The sequence below is a fragment of the Schistocerca serialis genome, chromosome 5 (assembly GCF_023864345.2).
Source record: "Schistocerca serialis cubense isolate TAMUIC-IGC-003099 chromosome 5, iqSchSeri2.2, whole genome shotgun sequence".
Lineage (NCBI taxonomy): Eukaryota > Metazoa > Arthropoda > Insecta > Orthoptera > Acrididae > Schistocerca > Schistocerca serialis.
The window spans coordinates 305,836,967-305,863,705 of NC_064642.1; the positions used below are offsets into that span (position 1 = coordinate 305,836,967).

A 26,739-nucleotide genomic window follows, 5' to 3' on the forward strand; every position below is an offset into this window, starting at 1 on the left:
ATGCATTAGAAATTTTGCTGCCCAGGCACATCTCACTCAGTATTTTACCTTGCCCTTTGTTCGTAGATGTCAATAATGCAGGCAGGATTCTATGGAGTTTGGAAGGTACAGAGGGTAGCTAGTGGCAAACTGAAGCTTTACAAATGGTCCATTGAGTGTGCTTAGAAAGCTCAGTTTGTAAAGCAATGCCCATGAAAGGCAAATATTCAAGTCTGAGTTTCCATCCAGTTATAACAACTTTACCTTGCCACAAATAAACATCTCAGGTACACTCCACTAAGAAAAATGATACATTAGCACTTCATTCGTCAGTAAATGTATGATTTGTTTTGCTTTACAAAACAAATACAAAAATTTCTGCTTGATATGGCAGATACGCATAAAAATCTGACATACATAGAGAGGAAAAAAGACATCACTCATATAGCTTCGATGTAGAATCAGAATACAAGAAAAAGACTTCTTTATTTCACATAAAAAGTGAGACAATCGAATATTAAAGATGACTTTGTTCACTTCCTTAGAAAATATACAGAAAGCTTTGAAGTGAATTTTATATTCAGTCTGTTTTTTCATACTCACTTCCATCAGATCACTGTTATTCCACAAGAAGTACTATCCATTAAACCTTTCTAATGAATCAGCTTCTTACAAATTTAGACCCTCCATCCACTGAAAAATCTGCTCCAGTATAAAAGAAACACTTCACTATCAACTTACGAAATAATAATTCCAACCAAACAAACAGCTCTTAAAAAAAGATTTATGTTTACTATGCTCCGCATTTTGATCTGCAAAAGAGAAACCCTTTGCAAATGTCATACGGTTCACAAAACTCTTTCTCTGCATATAAAATAGGCTGAATTTTCAATATTCTTATACAATATAAATGTTTCATGAACATTTCCTGCCAATTCTTAATAACTCACTTATGTCAAAGCTGAACAGGAACATTATATATGTATATAAATTGCTAAAGGAAGACAGTTTCAGTACCTCTGTCAAACATATAAATATGAAAAGCATATTTTGTGAAATGAGTGCAAAGTATAACAAGTATTAACACAGACATCATAACTGCATCTGCTGAAAGACAATTGTAATAAATATAATGAGGTAATTCACACAGCAAAGGAAAATACAATACAGGAAAAAAATTACAGACAATAAACACTATATATCTTTAAAATACCACTCTGTTGGCTGATGTACTAAATGATGATCCACCACCACAACTGCTTGGAGGGTCATCATCAGGTTTTCTTTGATTATACCAAGTCTTAGACATAGTTCCCATAGACAATCTTCGCCTTTCTTCTTTCTTTTGCTCTATGAATAAAGCATTGTCTTTGAGAACTACCTCTAACAGGTGAGGTTGTAGATTTTCTAGTGGGTGTGAGCCTACTTCCAGTTGGAGATTTTCACTTGGTAATGCATAAAACAATATGTAGGGAGTATCTGCTGCTTTAAGGTTTGTTAGCTCATCAAGAGAACTAGGATATATTGACTCATCATTAAATACAAACCAGGAACCACTTTGGTCTCGTGAGAACGTGTAATAGTGTCCTGAATCCACACTCCTTCCAGAATGTACAACTGCTGCATACAAATTATATGTCTCACAGTGTTTCTGTTGCTGTCCAGCAGCTACAACAGGCACAAATAATCTTTCATTATAATGCATCTTGTGAAGTAGCTTTGTTCGTTGCATTGTGGTACTATCATAATGAAAGTGTTTTATTGTAAGAATAAGATGAGACGGTGCTTGCAAAATATTAACAGACCGCTGTCCCTCAGTCAATGCACTGCACTTATCACACCTATAGCAATTATCTCCACTCAGTTTCTCTGCAGAAACAAAATAATCAAGCAAATTCTGCACATCTAACACATCATATTTGTTGTCCTCTTCTTGTGGGGGAAAAGACAACTGTAGATCGGTGAATGTATCTGTTTGGACGGACTGTGAATGACAAGTCAAACACTCATTACAAGTGACTATTTTTCCACCAAATGTTTGATGAACAAGGCTTAGGTGTAAGCTAGGAACCTCTGTTAATGTTCCTGCAACACCTGCTTCATCACCACACACAGAATGGATTCCACTATCTGCTGATCCTGACAATGTGCTGCTTAGAATCTCTGTTTTCTCTGAGTCAGTGCCATCTGCAATAAACAAGAAGAATTCAAAAAATTCTTTACATATTAATATGAAACATTTTAACATTAAAATGTTGGTTACAATCTAAAATTGTTGCAAATATGATGAACCTTTTCATTTAAATATAAGTAATGTAGGTTTTTTTTTCCTTCTTCTTATTACATTTATGACACGCTGTGTTACGTAACTTTGCATTTATGAAAAGAAAGTTACACAATTAATATGTTCTAAATCATTTTTAAATTAATGAACATTTTGTTAGTAAAACAGTTAAATTTCCAAGGACAGAGGTGGGGTGGTCACTACTATCCTTCAGGAGTCACAGTTCTTAGCATAGCCAACAGAATGTACAAAATATACTACAGCAGTCCTAGCTTTAGGAACCAGAGGTTCTACCTAAAAGGGGCATTGATTGGGAGAAGGGGCTCAATGGGCATATGTTGCTCAGAATCAAGCCTAAGAGGGCACATCCTGTACGAGAAACAAGGCAGAGATCAACAAAGCATCGTCAAAATTTGCATTTTTTCTTCACTTGAGTTAACATAATTGTCAAATTCTTGGAAACTACATTGCAAAAACAATGGCATTTCACTGTCTCTCAGGCCATAAACCTGGGTGTGATATAAAATACAGCTCTAAAGAAATGGCACGAAAATAAAAGCCCCCAGCCAATTTAACACAATTACAACTTTTGTTGAGTGATGGAATAGTTTTGTTTTTATTTCCCTCTCATTCTTTTCTATTATGTCTCCCTGAATTGCAATCCCCGGGGACTACCTAATTAATCTCTGCATAGACTTCTGCTGCATGAGTGAACCTCTAGCTCCAATTACGCTCTTCTCAGTTAATGTTTCATTGACTGGTAAGGAGCAATATTTTCCATCTGCACTGAAATAAATGTCTGAAGATATAAGGACAAATTTTCATCATATGTTACCTAAAAACCAACTATTTTTTGCATGATACATAAATGGGAATACTTTGAAAGTGTATTGTGTATTATGCCCAAAAAACATTTCCAATATTTTTATTATGAAATGCATTCTGATGCTGAATCATGAAAGGCAAGAAAGACTGGCACATGGTGAAAATTTACTATATATGCAGAGCTCCACTGCTATTTGCAATTAGCAAGTAACTATAGACAACATTTCTAAGGTTAACTAAACAGCAAACTATTTTTAGATGTCAGTCCATAAAAACTAAAGCTTATATCTACCAACAGCTGAAAAAAAAAAAGAAAAAAAAAATATTGGCTGCGGCCTTTTCACATCCCATTAAACACAAACAATTTCAAATAATTGTAGCACAAGGATAAATGTTATGCAGAAATAAATATTAATTTGTTGCATAAATTACTGATGAAACAAATAATTCAAAATATCTAAAGCAAAGTTTCATCTCCAAATATAAGAGAGACTGAAGAAGTTTGTCTTCATATACCTCTATTTTTAAAGATATTACCTTACTCTGTTTATCAATTTTTTTATGCTACTTTGATAATATAATTTAAAGCTGCACAACACTGTTGGCTAGAAGAGCTCGAGGGATATGATAACCCACACAATCCGAAAGATTTTCTTTCTTGGCTTCCAAATTGTGAGATTGTTTTGTTTGTCAAGTGTATATTACTGTAATGAATGCATGTGAAGTTTAATTCCATGTGTTGTTGATGAGTAAAAGAAAAAGGGAGAGAGGGAAACCTTGAGCTGGTACACAGCCTGCACATCTCTAACACTAACAAGGAAACCATCAAGCTCAATGTTCCCAATGGACTGACGGATAACAGTCAAATGATACTTGCCCTCACTTTGTGATATGCACTGAGAAGGTTAGTGATTTAACACATAACACTGGAAAAAGAACTTTGTACAACAATTTCTCCCCTCACTGGTAGCAAATACTAGTAATTAAAAGAAGTTCTACCACCCAGATTTGAAAAGGCTAACTCCAGCTCAAGCATCACTGACTAAGCATGCTTCAGCGACCACTGTTACGGGTGCAGTGTACACCATTTTGTCAATGTGCTGACTATTAAAAAGAACACTACCTCCATTTGATGATAATACAAATTTCTGTTGGTAAATTAGAAGAAAGGTACTAATCAAACAATGGAAAATCCAAGATGGAATGTAGAGTAGTTTCAGCTCTCTGGGACTGCAGACATGTGTGCAAGTTGCAAGTTGCATTTGTGTGTGTGTGTGTGTGTGTGTGTGTACTGCTGACAAAGGCCTTAATGGCCGAAAGCTATAACTGTGTGAATCTTTTTATTGTGCGTATCGCGACTCAGCATCTCTGTTATAAAGAAAGGTACTAATTTGACATTCAACAGTACAATTAGTGGCAAGTTGTGCCCCTAATTTTGTGTTTCGACATTTGTATATTGTTTTAACTTCAAACACCTACACATTTAATCACATAGCATATAATTACCTTGACTACAGTCTGCTAATGACTGTGCCTTCCTTTCAAGCACCCCACCATCCGAAAGATCCTCTTCAGTAGTCCAACGAGAAATAGAGCCCATACAATTGTCTTCTTCCTTTCCATCTCCTCCTCCTCCTCCTCCTCCTCCTCCTCCTCCTCCTCCCCCACTACCACCACCACCACCACCACCTCCTCCTCCTCCTCCTCCTCCTCCTCCTCCGGTGTCAACTTCCATTTTGACTGCTGGAGTTGGAACTCCAGTTCCCTCACTTTTAACAAACCTTGCTTCTTGCTCATGCAACACATCCAAAAGATACCTACAACACAACAGAATAAATAATACTGAATAACAAACTGAACGTTTCTTTGTGAACAACTAATGACTATGGCATACCAAAAAACTGTGTATATCATAGGCTAGGCACTTGAAATAAAATGGCACCACAAAACAGAAAATCAAATAGTTAGAAAATGACTTTCAGAGTAGGTCATCACTGGCATAAAGATGAAAGCAAATCAGATATGCATATGATCTTATCTCCCTAAATCTCCAAATCAAAATCTGTAGACAGCAATAGCTGTGTTCACAAGGGTAAAAGCACAGTGGACAGTCCTTTTAGGCACAATTGTACATGCCATCACGTCTAATTCCACTTCAAATATATTGCACAGAAAGTGTGGATCAACATATGGAACCACCTTTTAGAGAACATTAAGTATGCATATTGCCTAGGACAGTTTCTTGGATGGATAGTCCAGCAGCATGTTGTACATTCAGGCATGGTCTATCACAGGTTGAATACGGCACAGCCACGGTTGTGAATACAAACATCGAGCTATAAAATAAGAAGGCTGTAGGCATATAACCTGCTCATTTAAACTCTTCCTATATGATGAAAGCACATACAACCAACTGCCAATGAGAAAAAGTGTCCACCTCAAGGTGGTAAAATAGCATATTCACAATCATATTCTCGTCAATGTCTACCAGTTAGTGAGTAAAAGAGATATTCACAAATCAAGCTCTGGTGCGAGAGAGCCGAAGACTATGAGATGGAATCTCTGCTTTTAATAAAATCAGTCGGAAATTGCTTTATTTATTCTCAGTGATTATTGAAATAGGCTGGAGGTTTATAACTGAGGCATACCTATGTACAAGTATGTGAATGAAGGTTTGTGCAAAATATTCAAATATATGTAAACTGCTCATTAGAATAAACCTTCAATAATAAATAAAGGTGAACCTATCACATTCTGAAGTGAAGTTTTCCTTACAGCATCATATACATTGGCAGAAAGAAAACATTCATAAAAAACTGTCAGCATTTCTTTTGATCATTAAAAACACATTCTAGCAAGTAGTCTGTGCTCAGTTACTTTTAATGTTTGTACTATTTGTAGTAAGTGTCTTAGTACAATTAGACATTCAAGATCACAGTTATGTTCCCAGAGTTGCTACAGAACAACACAGAAGGAGTACCGCACACCTGCATCAGGTGCCCCAAAGTTTGCCGGCTATTAACCATCTCACATCCACTGCTGTTTTCACTCAATACTCATTTGATCAACAAGCATCAGAGGAAACATGCAACAATGCTTGACTGACTGCACAACAGCTGTTAGACACATATATAAGTGACCATTTGCTACTTTTAATAATTCAGTCTCAGGTTTACATTAAATGAGTTTGCAGTTGTGAATAAGGATGACTAGCAGCTGTAGAATAGTATGACAACAATGAAAACTTGTGCTGAACTGGGACTCAATCCCGGATTTCTCGCTAATTGCGAGCGGTCGCCTTACCATTTGGCTATCCATGGCCAGACCCGAAGTTCCAAATGTCATCAACCATGCATCTATGACCTGAACTTGTACATCCATTATGTATATTCCTGTACAGGTCAGGCACTGTATTTGAAAGTCGCTTGCCTAGTATCAGCAGCTAAATACAATATGCAGTGCCTGCATTATTCCAATTACAATGCAAAGTTCGTTTGGACAAACATGCATGAAGTTTGTGTCTGGCCATGAGTCATGCACGGATAGCCAAATGGTAAGGTGATCACTCATGGTACACAGGAAATCCGAGTTCGGGTTCCGGTCTGGCACAAATTTTCATTGTCGTCATTCCTTCTATAGCTGATGGTTGTCCTTGTTCACAACTGCAAATTCATTTAATGTATTACATTGCATGTATGCATGCATGCCCAAAGAAACTTTGCAATGTAAGCAGAAGAACACAGGCACTGCAATATCGCACTCACAGATTTGTCTGGTATGACACTGACTGAAAATAGTTAAACTGGCAGTTCTGAAATAGCCTGTCCAGCCCATCCACACTATTCAGTTTGTCTGATCTTGTTTACCATTTGCCAGTTTCCTAACCAAGTATTTAGCAAAGCCTCTTTCACTCTTTATTATTCTTGTATTACAACCTTTCGTCACAATCTCCAGTTAATCTGTATTATCACTACTATCAGCCTATTTTATCACTTTTGTCTGTGCCCCAACTGCCGAAGTTTAACATGGGCACCCTGTTGTAAAAATGAGAGATGTGTAGGAGAAGAAAGCAGAGGTAGATAAAAATTGAACTGAGCATTTGTACACACACATGGTAACAGAACTGTTGTAGTACAGATGAGTGATGGCTCATAGATCTGAAGTCAGGAATTATGGTTTTCCACGTATGAAAGAAAAAAGATAAGAAGAAATGAAAACAAATAATAAAGAAACAGCACTGTATATATCAAGTTCCCAATTATGAGCCTGCAAATTATCTGGTTTGCAGACTGTCTGCATAGTTCGACATTTTTTGGAAAAAAGAAAAGTAAGTAAGTATTCTGTTATGTTTAGAACAACTATTTTTGCTTAGAATACATTATTATGCACGAGACTCGTGTTTTATTTCCGGAAGACAATATGGGACCCAATCCCACCATATGATGTCCCTGATTTTTTTCTCCGTTGTTTTCCATTTTATCTTCATTGTAAATGCAGGAATCTAACTTTTTAACATATTCACCGCCAATTTCCTGTCTACATGATTCCATAGGAGCTAGTAGTTGATAAATTCCAACTCACCCAAGGATGACAGTGAAAGAAAATGATTTAGGTTTTCTTCTTGGATGGTTCCCTTTAGAATTCTTGCTCCATGTTGATACAAAATGAAAGTATACTGTTAAACATCGCCAAGGCAAATGCAGTGACAATCTTACTTTCCTACCTGCTGACATACCTCTATAATACCAACCTCTATAATACCATAGCTTCTAACCTGAATCATTGACATTTCTTGTTGTTGTTGTACTTGCAGATGATTTACATGTTCTTGGTACAAGATAAATATTTGCAAACTTGTTGTTTTAAGAATCAAAAATAAGTTAGAAAAGGGCAATTAGCAACAAAACTCTATCAGAGTTATGGGATAGGCATAGTGAGAAACTGAAAGAGAAATAAAGAAATGATGTTAAATTTTACAGTCACAGATGGCAGCCAAGTTCAACAGTCACAGTGAAAGCACCTGAAAACTTCAACTTACATGGAACTAGATGAAGCATTGCACTTATGGTTCCAGGTGAGGAAAGCAGAGGTTCCACATCAGGTCCAATGTTAACAGAGAAGGTAGGAGAGCTCTACGAAACTCTGATGACTGAAGAAAAATTTTGCAAGTCATCAGAATGGCAGACTCAGTTTAAAAAACACTACATGATTCTGGAAATTGCTCCTCAGGGCAAGGTTCTTAGTACCAACAAAGATTCAGATGATGCTTTTTGGGATGACTTCTTTAGTTACATGAAATAGAACTATTTTCTCCTGGGACATGTTAGGTGTGTGTGTGAAACTGTGCTGGACTGGAAGGGGATTCCTGCATGAATGTTATTCTCTCAGCTGGAAGTGCATGTTCCTGAACACTGAAGCCACTCATTGGGGAAAAACATGCACACATTTACAGGAATAATTAAGTTACCACTTTATTACATGCATCAGAAAGGAACCTGGATGGACAGGACTATCTACAAAGACTGGTTCTGGTCTATGTTTGCATTTACTGTGCATCTCTATTTGGAAGGAAAAGATTTACCCTAAAGAGTTGTTGATTTAATTTACAATGCACCTCATCATCCTGCAGATGATGTGCTCATTTTGAATGGCATAATGATTTTTGTGAAGTATCTTTTACCTTGAGTTTGTCAATCATATACCAATGAACCACGGTGAGTAAACAGCTATGAAACAACATTAACGGTCATATTTTAATGGAACAGATCGTGCAAGACGGTTCAGATATCATGGTTCAGGGCATCCCTGAATGTGTTCAATGTAATCCACAGTAGTTGCAAGACTTAGGACAACACGAAGATAACAAAAATAGCGAACTTGTGGAAGAAAACTGCAAAACCATTTAATGAAACTGGAATTTGAGGTTAGAGTAGCAAATGATATCACTACACATTGGACTGCTCTTGTGAAACAAACTTCAGGTTATGATGATTATGACAAAAACAGCTGTGAGTGATTAAATGGCTATCACTATGAATCAGGATTCGAGTGGCTTATGTGACACAGATATAACAAGAAGTGTTAAGTAAAGGAAACAAGACGGAGGAGGAACCTGTTATCACACACATTGAAGTACTGAAATGACTGACTATTATTAGAATACACAAAACAAAGTTCATTTAATTATAGCGACGTTTTGACGCTCCAGTAAGTAAGGACTGTCATTAGGAAAATGTGAACGAAAAGCAGAAACAAAAGAAATTAGGCAATTACTTCCCAAAAATGAACTGAAAGCAAGTAAGATGCAATGAAACAATGGAAACTCCAGGAAGAAATATCAACAATGTATGAACAGACAAACTGCTACCTAGCATAAAGAAGACGCATTAAGTTACAAACAGGCACAGTGTCTTTTAATTGTACCTGTCTGCAACTTACAGTGTCTTCTTTTTGGGAAGTAGCAATCTGTTTTTTTGTACACTGTTAACATGCACTATAATTTGTTTTAAATTTCATTTCAAAATAAGATGTCAGCTTATGAGAAGTGAGGCATAATTAATGTAGTGGACTTTCAAATGTGACACATAGCTTGCTTTGTTAACACAGTAATTACTAGTCTTCATAAGAGAAAGAGAGAGAGAGAGAGAGATTTTGGATAACGTGTGTTTCTTGGTTATTGTGTAGTTTCAAGTCTATATTATCCTGGGTAACAGAATTTACTGCAATGGCATTATGATAACCTATTACACGTCACTTTTCCACATCATTCTGATGTTACAGTTCCACCAGAATAAAAAAAGAGAATTATTTTTCATTTTTTTCTTGCACTTTATGTCACTCCAGAGACAATTTCTGCACTGGTGCTCATTATATTTTCTTGCCTTTTATCTCTCCAATTTACTTGCTGAAAGAATTTTTAAAGTACTAATTATTACTGTGTGTTTCCAAACCTGTACACCTACCAACCCTTTACCAGCTCTATCATTCAAATAGTATAAATAAATAACACAATGAAATACTTGCAGTGAGATCTTGGTCATTTCCCATAAGTCTAAACAGCTATAAAATCATAGTTCAGGTGCCGAGCTCATGAAAATCTTGACATGTAATGCATTTAGAGCTCCTATATCTCTTTTACATTTATATCAATAGTTTTAAGGACATGGCCTCTTGACAAAATTAAACCGAAACACTCAATGTCTGAAGGTTTCAGTGCATGCTGAAAATGACCAGCAGAAATAAATAAATAAATAAAACGAAAAACAGAAGCAATACACACACACCAAGAGCCAATTAAAATAATTTGTTATGTTATGATTAAATTAATTTTGAATACCGTAGCAATAGAAAAGAGCAGCATAGTTACAAAAAACAGCATGAACAATAAGTAAGCATTTTATGTACAATATTTACATGACCGACCTAGCCATTTTTTTCAGGTGCTGCTAGTTTTCCCGTTATGTGCACCCACTGCCTACACTCCGATCAGACTGATCTATTGTTGCTCTCTCGCCATTACTTATAGCCGAGTTCGATTATCAACTTAAATTTTCTCAGCATTTCTCTCCCCTGGGGGCTGTGATGGCCAGTGAGATTTTAATAAATTGAGTGCTGGACCGCAAGAATTACTTAAATTGAAATCTCCATCTCTATATCTGTTTATTAGGTTTCTGACATCTTTATTTCAATAGACCCCTTGATTAGGTGGTCCCAAAGACTTTGTGTTTGCACAATGTCACTGGTCCCATACTATTTCATTTCACGATTATGTTCGAGGCACTGCTTGGTGACAGCTGATTTTCTTGCTTGTTTTAGTTGGGTATATTGTTGATGCTCCTGACATCTTTCTTTGACTGTTCTGACAGTCTGCCCCACATAAGACATGCCAAACTTCCACTGGCATATGATACAAACTCATTTTTCTGATACCTAGATCGAGTTTAACATTACAAAGAACTTTTTGTTTTGTTTTGGGAGCGAAATACACTGGATGCTATGTTTCCATAGGAGTCTATCGATCTTTCCAGATACTGGGCCAGCACAAGGTAGATAAGTGATTTTTGGCTTCTCTTTCTTGGTCTGTCTCAATCCCTTCCTCAGGTGTTCTTGATTTTGACTGCATCACCTGTTCCGTCTGATGATCTGAGTACCCTCTGCTTCAAAACACTTTTCATAGGTGTTTTAATTCTTTGGCAAGGCTATTCTCGACCAAAAGTGCTCAAGTTATATGGACCAGAGTCTGAAGCACCAAATTTCTGTGTACAGATGATGACATCACGAGGTGTAGAGATAGGTTAGTGTGTGTAGATTTTCTATGTACACAGTGACCCAGGGATGCTTCCACTGTTCTCTTAACTAACCTGTCGAGGACAGGTAGTTGGCCCTTTTTTATAAGTTCAGTCATGAATTTTATATTATGATGGTCAGAGTTTAAATGTTCCAGAAACTCTTATAGCTTTTCCATTCCATGTGGTCACACCACAAAAATGTTGCTTAAGTATGAAAGAAACACATTAGTTTCAAATTGCCAGATTCTAGTGTGTCTGCTTCAAAATGTTTCAAGTACATGCTCTCCATAACATATGATAACAGACTACCCACAACTGTGAATTCCATTCATTCATAATATTTTCTGTCAAACAGGAAATAAGCTGCTGTCAAAATCAACAATATAGAGAAATTGAGACTGCTTTGATGCAAAACACCTTGTTATTTGTTTACTTGTTTACGAACCCAAACTAGTTTTGGCGACAAACATCACCATCATAAGTGAGTATTTTTAATCTTATTTATTTTATGCTATAGAATGTTTTTTAGAATTATTGTCACTGTTTGCAACATATCTTCTGTGCTTTTTTTCTGTTGACATCGCAAACAGTGACAATTCTCAAAAACATGCTATAACATACAATAAATGAGATTAAAAAAAACCACTGGTGATGGTGATATTTGTCGCCGAAACTAGTTTGGGACAATAAACAAGTAAACAAATAACAGGGTGTTTTGCATTAAGGCGCACTCAATTTCTGATATTATTGTTTTTCTATGCAAACACGGACCAAATAGATGAGTTCCAAGATAAAGTTATTGCTGTCAAAATGTATCTAGAAAGTTCTGTGAAACAATCCTCAAACTTTTTTTATGATTAGCTGCAAAGCAATCAGAAAGAGGAACTCTTGGAAAGAGGGAAAAATACATCAAAATTGACAATAATATCCATATCCTGGAGTCGCAATTGACTGAGGCAATGTACAAAATCAGTGGGCTGTGGATGTGATGTTCACACTTCCCCACAATGAGAACACATTTCAGGTACTTCGCCAGATGGTGGTATGTAGGTGTGTCAATTGCACCTAAGACTAAGAATGTCCTGTTTTCACAGAAGAGAAGTAAATCCAGAAGATTAAAGTCAGCCAGTGCATTGCACACTCTGATGTGAAGAAACGTTTAAGGCAACACGGCCTCAAACTTTCATGAAGTCGTATGCCCCGGCAATGAAACATCGTCTACAGAAGACTAGTGCTGGCATCCCTACTTTGACAACTGAGCAGGACACATCAACCTGCATCTGTAACAGTATGTGCAATCTGCACCGCTAGTCCAACAACCAACTTTTCTACCAGTGAAATTATGGTAATTGCAGAACCAAACATCAGAAAGTAAAACAGACACTTGTGACAGACAGGAGAGCAGCACCAACAAAACAGTTCTCTTAAAACTGCCTTACCATTGCCCCAAAATCCAGGGTAGGTTGTATTAATATGATGTAGATCTGCCCACTGCCAACGGCAACACTACAGTCATGGCACTGTGTGGACTGCAATAATCTGATTTTCGAGCCTTTGAATAACACTGCATACAGACAGACAGATGTCGACCCTGCAAGTAAAATCAAAAGGAAGGTGAAGACTCTTCTTACGATTCTGGCTTGCCACATAATTTCATTAAACAGCAGTGCCACCATGATTATACGGCCTTCCCAGGGTACACAAGAAAGGAATTCCTCCAAGAATCATAGTAACATTAGTGCACCTACATACCACCATCTGGCATGTTACAACTCATTTACAGTAATGGAGCCCAGTGTGTATCTCATTATGACAGCATATTCTGCAAAGAGTTTGGTGTTGCTCTCAGTGTCTCTATCAGGAATATACCACTGTGCAGCCTCTTGACAGATTTAAGTTGCCCTTCAAGTCCCTCCTCAGCTTTATGGATATAAAAGGTGATAATATTTCCAATAAATTTTCTAAACCTTTTAACAACAATATGTACATGGTGACAATTACTGAACTATATGAAAAAAACATAAGTAAGTTACAAATTACAGCGTGAACACACTTAATTCAAGATGTAAACACCACTACAGATATTCGGATTTACATTATAACACGTTCGATATGCCTGCCATCATTGGCGATGATGTGGTGCAGACGAATAGTGAAATACTGCATGACCCACTGAAGTGTCAGAAATTCAATTCTGTCTATGATCACCTGAATAGCTGTTTTCAGCTGAGCAATGGTTTTGAAGTTACTGCTGTACATCTTGCCTTTAATACAACGCCACAAAAAGGAGTTGCATGTGTTCAGATCCGGAGCATATGGCGGCCAATTGAGGCCCATGCCAGTGGCCTATGGGTACCCCAGAGCCAGAATGTGGTCCTCAAAGTGCTCCTCCATGACATCAAACACCCTTGTGCTTCCATGAGGTCGAGCTCCGTCTTGCATGAACCACATCTTGTCGAAATTGGGCTCACTTTGGATAATGGGGATGAAATCATCTTCCAAAATATTCATGTACCATTTGGTAAGTCACTGTGCCATCAAGGAATATCGCACGGATTATTCCATGACTGGACATTGCACACCACACTGTCACCTGTTGAGGGTAAAGGGACTTATCGATTGCTAAATGCAGATTCTTAGTCTCCCAAATGTGCCAGTTTTGCTTATTGATGAACCCTTCCAAATGAAAGTGGGCTTTGTCGCTAAACCAAACCATACAGCACATACTAATACTCATTATATACCCTGCGGCCAACTGTGCAGTTTGAATAGCCTAACACAAACTGTTTGTAAGGTATGACAATTTTATTTCATATAGTTCAATAACTGTCACCCTGTACCTTGTTTACCACAGGATGTGGTCCATTAATATTACTTATTTCTCTTATATTCAGTCATCTCAGGCAGCCTATGCACACGAGGTCTCTTGATGTTTGGGTGGTAATACTGCCCAATGGACCAACAGAACTGTTGGGAGTATAGGAAAGAGATTTAGGCTTCATGGAAGTTCCCCAAGCAGTTAGGGCAGTAACTGTCTAGCCAGACAGAGCCCCACTTGCCTGGGTACACTTGATCATGTATGGTTGGTTCTCTGGTTAGCTGGAAATGTATCATATACCAGTTGGCTGGATAAAGGAATGGGATGGATGGATGGATGGATGGATGGTTTGTAAGGGTATAGATATCAATCCAATACTTGAAGGATCAAATCTACCCTTATGCTTCTTTGCTACAGCACAGTGACATCACTGATGTGGGTGCTCTGTCATCTAGAAGGGAGAAATTGGTGCCTGGAGTTTGTTTGGCATGAAGGAGTGAGTGAGCTGAGCCTGAGCAAACCTGCAGGGCTTGTCCCAGGTGCTCACACATCCAGCAATCAGACATAAAAGTGAAGTATTTTATGGAAAGATTACAGTCCACTAAACTGGAGCATGCATGCAGGGCAGGCCCCAAGAGCTTGTGCTTCCTGCAATTGCATGTAAAAGTGAAGTATTTTGTGAAATGATTACACAAAGTCATGGCAAGACCAATTTTAGCAAGGTGGTACACTTGCGGAAAATGCCATCATGAAAAAGTGGAACACAACAGGGACTAGAACCTACAAAACAAGAGTTAGTGTGGAAACAGCAATGGAGACTAAATAAAATGAAACGACAAATAGCTTGGAGAGAGATGACAAAAATGGTCAAGGCAAATCAAATAGTAAACAGCAAATACTGGTAGTCTGATTTAATGCTAGTGTGTGACAAAGGGTAAAGACAAAGCCCTACATAAATTATCCCCAGTCTTCATCAGAAACACTTGGAAAGCATGAAAGAACTGCACATTAAGTACAACATATACTACAGTTCAAAGATGTTTCAATAAATTTAATGTCATAGTAAAATACATGATTAAAAACAGTTCATCACCTATTTGTAAAATGTCTTGGTTGCAGCAGCTACGCCCTGGTCTGAAGCCTGCCTAATCAACTGAAACGTTTACTAGGATAGCTCTACTTATTCTGTTATATATTAGCCTCTCAAAAAGCTTGTAGCAGCAGCTAAGTAGGGCAATGGGGCAATAGTTTTCTACCTTGTTGCTGGGTTTGCCAGGTTTCAGAACAGGTGTAATCTTCGCCTTTTTAAACTCCAATCGAAGTTTACCAGTCAGCAGGATGTCAGTGAAGAATTCTGCCAGCCATTTCTTAGCCTTTCCTCCCATATGGATCAGGAATTCTGGATGGATACCATCGAATCCAGGTGCCCTAAGAGGTTTGAGGTCCTTCAGCCCAGAGTCAATGTATGAAACTATGAAGGGATGGGTACACTCAGATGACGGAGATGCCTTCTTTTTCAGGTCACGAAGCTGTCATCTGGGCTTGGTGCACTCAAGAGCCGAGTATTGTGCACCTGTTTGGATTAACAGTCGTCATACAAGGCTTGTTGATACACAGCTGAATATGACAATGCGCATAATATCTGGCACAATCAGATCTACTCCAGTTTATTGGCTTCCACTGTTAACCAGTATAATGCCTCCTGCTCTACACAGATGTACTGCCCTTATGAGAGAATTCCACAAGATCTCCAGGAATTCTAACCTACCCGTACATAGCGACCTGCCACTTTTAAATCGCAAGAGACTGAAATCACACCATCCAACTCTGTGAGATGCTGCTGACATGGTTGCTAAAGATTTCAAACCTCTTGAAGAATGGAAAGGTCGGTGGGAAGCAGTGACAGATGTGCACCTGCGTAACATCTGCTCAGAAGCTAAACTTCCAAGTGGATTCGACCTACCACGCAAGACCTGGACTACTCTCAACAGAATCCGTACCGGCCATGGCCGATGCAGGGATGCTCTCTTTAAGTGGAAGAAGCTGCCTGATCCAGCCTGTGACTGTGGGGCTCCATACCAGACTGTTCACCACATTGTCAGTGAATGCAGGACTCGAGCCTATCACAGCGCCAAAGAGTACTTCCTGCTAGCAACTCTAGATGCAATGCACTGGATTAAAGGACTGGATATTCAGTTGTAAAGACAAACTTATGTTTCTTGTGCGTCAATATGTACATAATATGTATATGTAATTTAATTTCATGATATGTCTGTATTAGCCATACGCTAAATAATAATAATGTAAAATGTCTTTAGCAGTGCATAGAAGAAGCAAGATCATCTGACAGTTGTAGAGTGAAAGAGAGCGCTGAAATGATACTAAGTATGGAAAACTGGCTAGACAGTGAAGATGAGGTGGATTTACTGAAAAATATGCAATAAGTGAAGATTTAGGTGAAGTGGGCAGTGGGAACATAGCCAGACACGAGTAGCAGAAATGTCTATGGCAAATGGTTCCAATTTAAATAGTTCTCATGGATAGATCAAATGGGAGTGAACACAAATGTTTGGAAGATGAAGCTCATGACATTTTTTTTATCATCACCAGTAACATGATCTGTGCCCAAGAAGTCTCTTCTTGTATTGTGAGATGTTGTGTGTTTGGCATTTCAGGCATTTGGAAAGCCGGTTAATGGTTATATTGACAAAGCACAAGTATTGGTCTTAATTATTACAAGGCTTTACTCAATGCAGCAGCTCTGAAAATTGACTATCACAGACAGAGCTACAACTAACTCAGAAAAGGCTAGCTTAGTGATTCACCAATGACTTATTCATTTGATAATACAATAATTTTCATAACTATTAATTGTAATTACAAATACTTAGTCTGCAGACTTGTCAAATGAGATACAGAAAATGTGTTGCAATAGGTTTTAAATTCTAATCATTTGCATCTATCTGTGTCGGCTTTGTATGAGAACACATGAACTATCCTGAAAATAATAAATTGTCAAAATGCACCAGAAAACATGAAAACATAACCAGTAGGGAATCACAATTGCACTTAAGTACAGAATGCTTTAGTCAGCATTTCCCAATGTTCTATTTCTGCTTAATTTCCATCAAAATGACAAATGTAAGTCATTTTGTGTTGCGAGTCATCCCAGAAGTAGTGTACTGATTGTACAGAGAGGTTTGTAATTGACCTCACAATGTAAAAATTATTTCAGATATTCCTGAAGTCCTTGCAGAAGCTAATCTCATAATTTGCAATACTGGATTTATATTGGGGCCTATGAACCAGAAGGTTATTACCGGTGCAATGAAAAGTGAAATGAAAGAGCTATACAGGATTAATAGGAAGTTCTCCTTGAAATACTATATGAACTGAGTTAAAGCACTTCCAAAAGAACCCAGAGCAGCAGCATGGGTGGAGTGTGCAGCAGCTAAAGGAATAAAGGTCTTATCTGCAAGAACACTGAGATCGTCCATAAAACAGCAATTATCTGCTTTTCTGGTAGGTTACAATTTAAAAACGGTTTCTGAATTTAATCTTGGTGTTGGATAATTTTTTGTTCTCTTAAAATTACAATTAAATATCTCCAATATTTCTGTAAGTTTATTGGTAACACAAACGAAATATAGTTCCTGTAAACTGTAGTTAAATTGTCTTAACAGCTAGGAAACACAGTTTGAAAACAGGACCTGCAGTTCTTTGAGAAACAATGATGTAGCACAACAAAATTTGGCATCATCATCATCATTTAAGACTGATTATGCCTTTCAGCGTTCAGTCTGGAGCATAGCCCCCCTTATACAGTTCCTCCATGATCCCCTATTCAGTGCTAACATTGGTGCCTCTTCTGATGTTAAACCTATTACTTCAAAATCATTCTTAACCGAATCCAGGTACCTTCTCCTCGGTCTGCCCCGACTCCTCCTACCCTCTACTGCTGAATCCATGAGTCTTGGCAGACTACAAATAACACAGATGACGTGAAAATTACCAACTTACAGCTTCAAACACAAGCTCCCCAAATTTTAATAAGTTTTTTAGCCTCATTATTTGAAAAGCTGCCATTTATTATTGTTAAGAGACATCAGTTGACCTGCAAGTAAGAAGCTGCTTTTTAATCTAAATCAGTCTTCTGACACCATGAATTACTTTCACTGCACTTCATCTTCTCTCTCTCACTTCCAAATCTTATGCTGAAAACTGCTAACATACTCTCTGCTACAATCTGTTAACAAAGCAATGTAGTTTGCCCTTATGACAAAAATCTCAAACTTCAACAAACTTTAAAGCACAATGTCTTGTCAGATCTGTCATCACAGATAAAGTCATTTCTCAGCAAAATGATTTTTTTGAGGAAACGGATCACTGATTTGGAAGGCACCAACAACTTTTAGATTTGTCACATCATGGTTTGAATATTGCTCCTCTGCATCATAAATTCTGTGTCAAATAGTGTGCCATTTTGATAAATTTTGAGGATTTCTGCAAATCTTACCATCAGTTCTTAGTCACCAATAGCAATAAAATTTCTCAATGAGAACTGAGGCTGAAAATTAAATTCTTATCGAAGCCTTCCACAATAAACATGTTTTTAAATGTTTCAAACAGTCTCATAAGATATGTGGAAGCTACAGTATTATGTGTTTGGACTATTTTTGTATCTGTAAATCAATTTAACACTAAGCAGTATGTCCAAGGTGTGAGTCATTATTGAGTTTTTATTTGTTGTTTTCCCAACAACATTCTTAAACAAGTGCTCCAACATGTGACAGTAAATCCGTCTTGTTTTTATTTTCCACTCCTTGTCACGTAATATGTGAGAGTAATATATTGTATGTATCATACCTGGTAGTACAGTATATATCAATTACAAAAATATTACCTTCTGTTTAAATAAATCAAACATTTGAACACAATCACACAAAATCACACTTACGTTAAAAATTCTGAACTGTCCTGCTGGTGACCTGGTAAAAAACCAGGCGGTCGGCATATGGCTAGCAAATCTGTTGGCGATAATGCTGGTCTTTTTGAATGAAGTAATAAAGCAAAAAGTGTCTGAAGCTTCCATATTAACTCTTGATTGTAATTTTTTTCTTTGGACAACAAGCCAAAACAAAACCTGGAAGTAAGTATAAATGCATCATTTATCCACTAAACTATATCTGACATTGAAACAACAAGAAAGAACACACACTAGAAAAAAATTATTTCTATCACTGATTAATACTGCTAAAAGCACATGCACATAATGCATGCAATACAGCTGTAATGTGCATTGAAAAGGAGAGTATATCTGTTGATCCTTTCTCGTCACCACCAATAATAAGTAGTAGTTAACCCTAGTGACACTTTTTTGAGGGGAATTATGATCTAAAAGCTCTATCTTTTGAGCAGAATTATGATCTAATCTGTTACGATTTCTTTTTCAAAATTAAGCCGATAGGAACATTAACTGGGTTCAGTATTGCTGTTCATACAAATGATTTTAAGTTTATCCTCATACAATATTTTAAAAAATTTGGAAGCTACAGTTGTGAACAATTCAGAATACATAAATGTTGTTATCAGTGGCAACTGACATGACAAAAGTAATACAAATTTGGTAAAAGCTAAGTAATTTATTACCTCTTAAATATTCTATAACTGCTCAGTGTCTCTACAATTTCTCATATCATTTCAAGATATTTCCCAAATAGCCTAAATTTGCACTACTATGGCACCTTCTGTTAGCCTACTACATCTACATACTTCATGATAAAAATAAAAGAAAAGACTCTTACCTGTTTGTCATGAAAAGTGCTTGCAGTATACTGTTCATGTAACAAGTGTTGCCAAGATTATAAAGACCAACACGTCCCGTTAGTTGATATATAGGAGCTACTTCAAGAGCAGGCATTAATCCATTTAAAGGTGACTTCCACTGTTTGATACTAAGCTGGGACCTACTAAATCTTCTGATTGTTGACAATTCCTAGAGCAATAAGAATCAATTTCATTTGTCAAAATCTTCACATATAATACTGTGCAGAGATGATAACCATTCTATTTAACAGCCTCAGTGTCTTAACACCTTCATTCCAGAACATGAATTACTAAGTTAGATGGAAAATGTGTTCAATGTGTGCTCCAGTTTACTTACTTCTCTGAATTATATTTCAGAACTGTGTGGTTTTTCTATCTGTTTAATGTTTTGAGTCCACAATTTTATGATATATTGTACACATGACCTGTGGGGCTAGTTAACTAAATTATTATGCTGGCATTCTGAAAGGTTCTAAAATGAATCACTTGGTTTTCCAATAAGTCAGCTTTCAAGGTTATTTAGCATATTTATGATATGAGTCAGGAATTTTGACAGCAATGAAAATGAAATGGAGAGATGGTGAGGGGGATAGATATGTTGCCAGGTGAGTGGATGGTACATAGACACAGGAAGTTCCCAGTTGGATTCCAACCGATGAGAAAAGACTGAGACAATACTCATGCCTATTGGACTATATAAAATACAAAGAGCAGCACTGGTGTGGATAGCTAAAAATGTCACATATTGGGAAGCCTGAATGAGGCTTTTATCTACCAGGGATTTGAAATGGCTGGTGGTGGTGGTGGTGGTGACAATAGCAATGATGAACAATGAAGTATTTCATATGTTCATTACATCACTGAGATGGCAGTACTATCTGAGAGCCAAATATGATTTAATGTATTTGTAATTACATCTGTTATTAGATATTACTTGTGTGCAGTGTGTGATGAGCACAACAAAATAACTCAAAATGCAAATAGAACATATATGAAACAACTTTTCTTAACCCTTTAGTTGGTTTGCATACCACAGTGCTTTTCAAGGTGTGGTCTACTGAAGATGTTATGTCCTTGCTTTCCTCCAACATTTGAAGGGATTTTCTCAGCTGATTATTGGGGGACCAACAATTTTACATGAAACTACAGTGAAACTAGACATGTTTCACATGCACAAATCATTGTCAGAGATGGAGGAATAGACAAGTGACAAAAAAAAAACCTCAAAGGCTGGTCTTAGAATTGATTGTAGAAGTTTTGTTTTTGTAATTTGACACTTACCCAACAAAAGTTAATGTAAATTGGAAAGTTTCCTGTAGCTTCAAAAGTAATTTAACCCATCTGCTTTTTGTCCAGTTCAAGTAATATCGAATTCTTGTTTGGTTGTAACAATAATGTAACAGCATATCTATTTGTCTGTATGATTAATTTCTCAAAAGAATGATTGGTCCACACTTGCCTGAAATAATGGATAGGACCATTTCCATGAACAGGTTCTAGTAAACTTCTAGCCTATGTAGAGGGGGGGGGGGGAAACTTTTTTTCAAAATGTCTATTCAGGTGCAGGGTGCAGTTTTGATGCACTGGTTCTTATACCTTCAAATTTTCTAGTTCCAAACTTTCCAACTTTTAGATATGTATTCATCTTATCAAAGTTGCCATAAACACACTCACAGAATTTTTGCTTCAGAACAGCTAACAGTTTCATTCGGTCAAAGGTTCTGTACTGCTCTGTTTTCTCTGTTTGGTATTTGAAGACCTTGTTCATTTATTATTTTCACCATCTCACTTTGTTGTTTAAGTACTGCAAATCTATCAGTACTTATGCCATAAGATGCACCACGGTTTGGATCCAACAATAAACTTTTGGTACCCAATAACTTGGTCGAAGAAAGTTCAGAGCGTGACGTGCCCAGTGAAATCCTGGACAAAACTTTATGAGCACCCACCCGCACGAACCTTGTAGTGTATGTTGGCAATACCCATTGTGAGCGATCATGGGAAGTTGTGATGGCACAGCCAATGAGGAAACAAAATATTTTTTGTTTCAGTTGTGAGAGAAATAATAGGTATTTAACGTAACAACACTGTTAACATACTACATGTCAGACTGATCAAACTGGGTTATTGGAGAAAACCACTTTGTTTGGTGCTGCAAATGCACAAAAAACACTCACTAATTTAACAGAGTTTTTATCATCTGTTTTTGCTGCATCACAGCTTTTGAGTTACTGATATAGAGGTGTAGGTTGGGGAAAGTAAAGAATGAAGCACAAGCCACTCAGACCCCAGGGTGAGCAGTACTTGCTTTGAGGCTTTCTTATCCTGGTGTCTGACCAACTTATGCTTTGTTCTTAACTTTCCCCACTCTATCCCTCTCCCCTCTCTGAAGCAGGAATTAGTCAGTCCCAAAACTATGATAGTGCATGTACTTTTTTGTATGTCTCTATAAGCAGTCTTAAAATTTCACCTCATGAATGTAATTATTGGCCAGCAATTCCATTACACAATTTTTTGGTATTTGAGTATTTATCATTACTGACACCTGTGATTGTTTGCAATAAAACTGTAACCAATGACTGTAACCAGCAAATGGTCACAGTTCTTCATTTTTTACTGCTCATCGAACAATGTTAAAACTTGCTGACAGTGAAAGATGAGATTCAAAATTGTAAGAAACTATTTTGCTAGGTCATTATGTGACACCTCAAAATGTTCATGTAACCCTTAGATTGAGAAGACTTGCTATAAGCTGTCTGTCAGCTGCAAGTATGATGGTACACAAAGTAAATTTTGTCGTAAGAAAAAGGTGAAACAGTTTTAAACATCTCCATTACTTCTCAGGTGCACTATCTCCAGACCCACATGTCAAAGAATAGTGGCACTCTAGTCTTTGTGACATACTAGCTCTGGTCTGCACAAGAAAAGCTTCTAACTAGAAGCAAACTTATTTTGACTTACCTGTGCACTTTGTAACTTAAATTCTTAAATGTTTTGCATATTAATGTACAAAGTTTTGAACATGGTTGCTTGGTTCAGTGATTATTCATAAATTAAAATTGAAACAAATGAGCCCTCGGTCACAATTTTTTAGTCTTATTAAACAGGTTTCAACACTTCAGAATTTAGACATTTAAAGTGGTCTATAACATAATAACAAATTTATGGGAAATACAAGACACAGTACTTACATGTACGGACTCAAGCCGTTGCAACCTGTGGCTGTACAGGTATGAGCAGCCCTTAGAGGCTCGCCTTCACACATTCCTTTTAAATGTTTTGTGACTAAAGCCCTTCTGACCTGTTATTTATTTTATATGTGACATGTAAGTACTGTCTCTGTCTTGTATTGTTAGTCAGTACTTACACTCTTTTATATAAAAAAATTTTTCCCATAAATTTGTAATTACGTTATAGACCACTTTAAATGTCTAAATTCAGATGAAGATACTCTTAGAAGTGTTGAAACCTGGTTAATAAGACCAAAACATTATGACCGAGGGCTCATTTGTGTCAATTTTATTTTATATTGATTTACTTTTTTTAGGCACGATACCGCATTTTAATAAGTATATACTGTATAGCTGCACCATTGTTTTGCAGAAGTCATTTGTTTTTGTTCAAACACGCAATTACAGTTTTAAGACACCTCAGTTAGATGGCAGTTTCCATCCCTGCAGCAGTGCAGCACAACACAATGTTTCATTTGTGGATAGTTTTACAAGCTTCTAACTAGAAGCAACTTATTTTGACTTATTATTTTGATTTAACTGTCTCATTTGTCCCCTGAAAGGTCCACTACACTGGCTGCCATGGTTACTGCCCACATTGAGGTTGACCCCTCAACTACGGCCAAGCAGAGGATTGTTTCAAAGTGTGTCAGGCAGTGAAAGATTTTTTCTGGGGAGCCAACTGAAGAACCTTTTCAGTTCATCTGACAAAGAGATTTCAGGTGCCATCTGTGGCTGATAAAGATCCTGAGCCAGAAGCTATCACTTCTTCTGTTTGAAAAGAAACCTCTCAGCCTGCAAGATATGGGCATTCACAGACAGTGGGATTACTTGTAGTTGGGAGTTGCAATGGTAGGTGTGTAACAGAGCACTTTAGGGGTATGGCTGCCAAGGCAGCTAAGAGGTTCAGTGTGCAGTCTGTGTGCATATCATGGGGAGCAATCCCAGGAGGGAAACAGTTGTTCAACGTGCCATGAGGAGCACAGGATGCACCTAAATGTAGGTGCTGACTAATATCAGTATTAGATGTGTGTTGCTTTGAACCAGAAAAAATTCTCTCTTGGTCTGGGCATCTATCTGAAATAGTAACGACTGCCAGTCTTGCTTGAGACATAAAGGCAGTGTTCACCAACTGTAGTTGACAGAAACAGTCTGAAAACTTGTAAGTGTATTGCAGCGTAAGCCATTCTAAGAACCAAATGTTAAGAAAATTATTTGCTATGTAATGCTATTCCTGAGTTACTTAACAATGAAGTTAACCAATCTGGTCATCGTGTGTACAAATTCAGGTGGCATGCCAGAGATGGTATTGGCAAATGTGTTCTCCATTTGGTGTCCTAAAACCAAACAAGATAGTGATACAAAAATTGGGCATGGAACAGTAGTAAAGACTGAACTGGAGCCAAAGGCTGAGCAGTCTCGTGTATTATCAACTACGCTGTGAGAACAGCTGACACTAACTGCATCTGGTGGTCTACTTGAGTCTGCACGCACACACACAGTGGCCTTATTTACTAACTTCGATGCTAATTAACTCAGAACTGGCACTACACACTGAATTTTTTCTTAGCAATTATTTCTCATCACAACCAACCCTGGGACACTCTTACAAGCTTTTCAGATTGTTTCAGCTCCCTCTGCATATTCCATCATGCCCACTGTGTACATAACTATCATTCAGCGAGCATTCAATGTTGTCATAAAATCAAGGTCTTATTGTCATGTCAATAAATTATGTTCAAAGACAGGTGTTATCTCTCCAACCTGCAACATGTCTCTCACTCTTTGACAATCTATTTCACTTCTTATACTGACAACAACATTTCTAATAAATTAACTGTTCTTACAGGAATACTTTGCAAACAGACGTGCACTTACTACTGCACGTGGGCATTTTTTCAGTGCATTTCTGCAGAGCACATTACACTAATTTTGTTATGTGGTCTGTGTAATCATCCCCATGATGAAAAAGCTACAAATCCCTGAACAAATGCGTAACAGAACTCTTGTATAACATCCAAAATGAAATCCCAAGTTAAGTATCAAATTACAATGTATGGACGAAATATTCTGTAAGAAGATGCTAATTTAATTTCCACAAACTGCAAAACTAATATCTTAAACTACACAGTCTCTATAAACATAAAATCATATCTCAGTCTGTAATTACAATTTGTTTCCTTTGGATAAATATGCTGCCAACAATTAAGTTTATAAGGCAAACTCTACTCAATTTATAAAGTTTGTACACATTCATAAATTTACCTTGCAAAACACTTCACGATTGTATAGACTGGAGAACAGCATGTACCACACAATAGTCCCCACTCCTTGCCTTGCACTGCTCCAAGTTTCTTCATTTAGAATGTTGTACACCTCTCTTCCCTCAAGTTCATTTATAAGAGCATCTAACCAGAGATTGACATGTGTTGCTCTGAGCAATACTGTCGGCCAGTGACAAAAAATTTGCAATGCCTTTCTTACAACATCATGAAATGTGTTGTTACCAAGCACAGTTTTTACTTTACATTTAATGCACTCAGGCTCAAGAAGTCCCAAGATAACTGCCAAACCAGGGGAAGACACACTGCTGATATTTAGAAAGCACTCAAGCACAATCACTTAAGTACTGAAAGCTGGCTAAAGTCACAATAAGTCCAGCCGAAATTTTTACAAAGGATCTGGCGGTGTTTCAAAAGGATATATTAAATTTAATTGGTAGTAGGGTGTTTGTTCCTGTCAGCAGTAGTTTATCTTTTAGTGAACTTGATATAGATAGTACCTCTGAGTTAATATGAATAGAGGGTACACCTGACAACCAGAATAAATTAATAGAATGAATTCTTCATTCTTTTTAGAATGTGTGTGAAATCATACGGGACTTAACTGCTAAGGTCATCAGTCCCTAAGCTTACACACTACTTAATGTAAATTATCCTAAGGACAAACACATACAGCCATGCCCGAGGTAGGACTTGAACCTCCGCCGGGACCAGCCGCACAGTCAATGACTGCAGAGCCTTAGACCACTCGGCTAATCCCACGCGGCAATAAATTAATAATTGGTTCCTTTTATCGACCCCCCAGATTAGATGATACAGCTGCTGAATGGTTCAGAGAAAACTTGAATCCCACTTCAAATAGGTACCCCACACATACAATTACAATTGGTGGCAACTTCAATCTAACTCTCGTATTTGACAAAATATGTTTAAAGTTGGCTGTAGGCACAAAATGTCATCCAAAAACACATTAAATGCCTTCTCTGAAAATTATTTTGAACAATTTAGTTCAAGGGTCCACTCAAAGTGTACAAGGGTGCTAAAACATACTTGATCCTGAGCAAATAGGGAGTATCACGATGGACACATGGATTAGTAACCACAAAGTCATTGTAGTGAGATTGGCCACTGCAACACCCAAATCCACCAAAAGTAAATGCTAAATGTAACTACTTAAAATGCAGATAAAAATTCTCCAAGATTGGCA

The 26,739-nt window shown here is 37.3% G+C and overlaps 1 protein-coding gene across 1 annotated transcript in view; it reads right to left on the minus strand.

The window, feature by feature from the left end:
- Window positions 1-446: 446 nt before the first annotated feature.
- LOC126481253 (ubiquitin carboxyl-terminal hydrolase 35) overlaps window positions 447-26,739 on the minus strand; it is a 127,581-nt gene continuing 101,288 nt past the window's right edge. Inside the window, 5 exon segments of the mRNA XM_050104872.1 lie at window positions 447-2,166; window positions 4,595-4,755; window positions 4,870-4,905; window positions 19,152-19,337; window positions 19,999-20,189. Coding sequence (XP_049960829.1) covers window positions 1,184-2,166; window positions 4,595-4,755; window positions 4,870-4,905; window positions 19,152-19,337; window positions 19,999-20,189 — 1,557 coding nt within the window. The 3' untranslated portion in view covers window positions 447-1,183.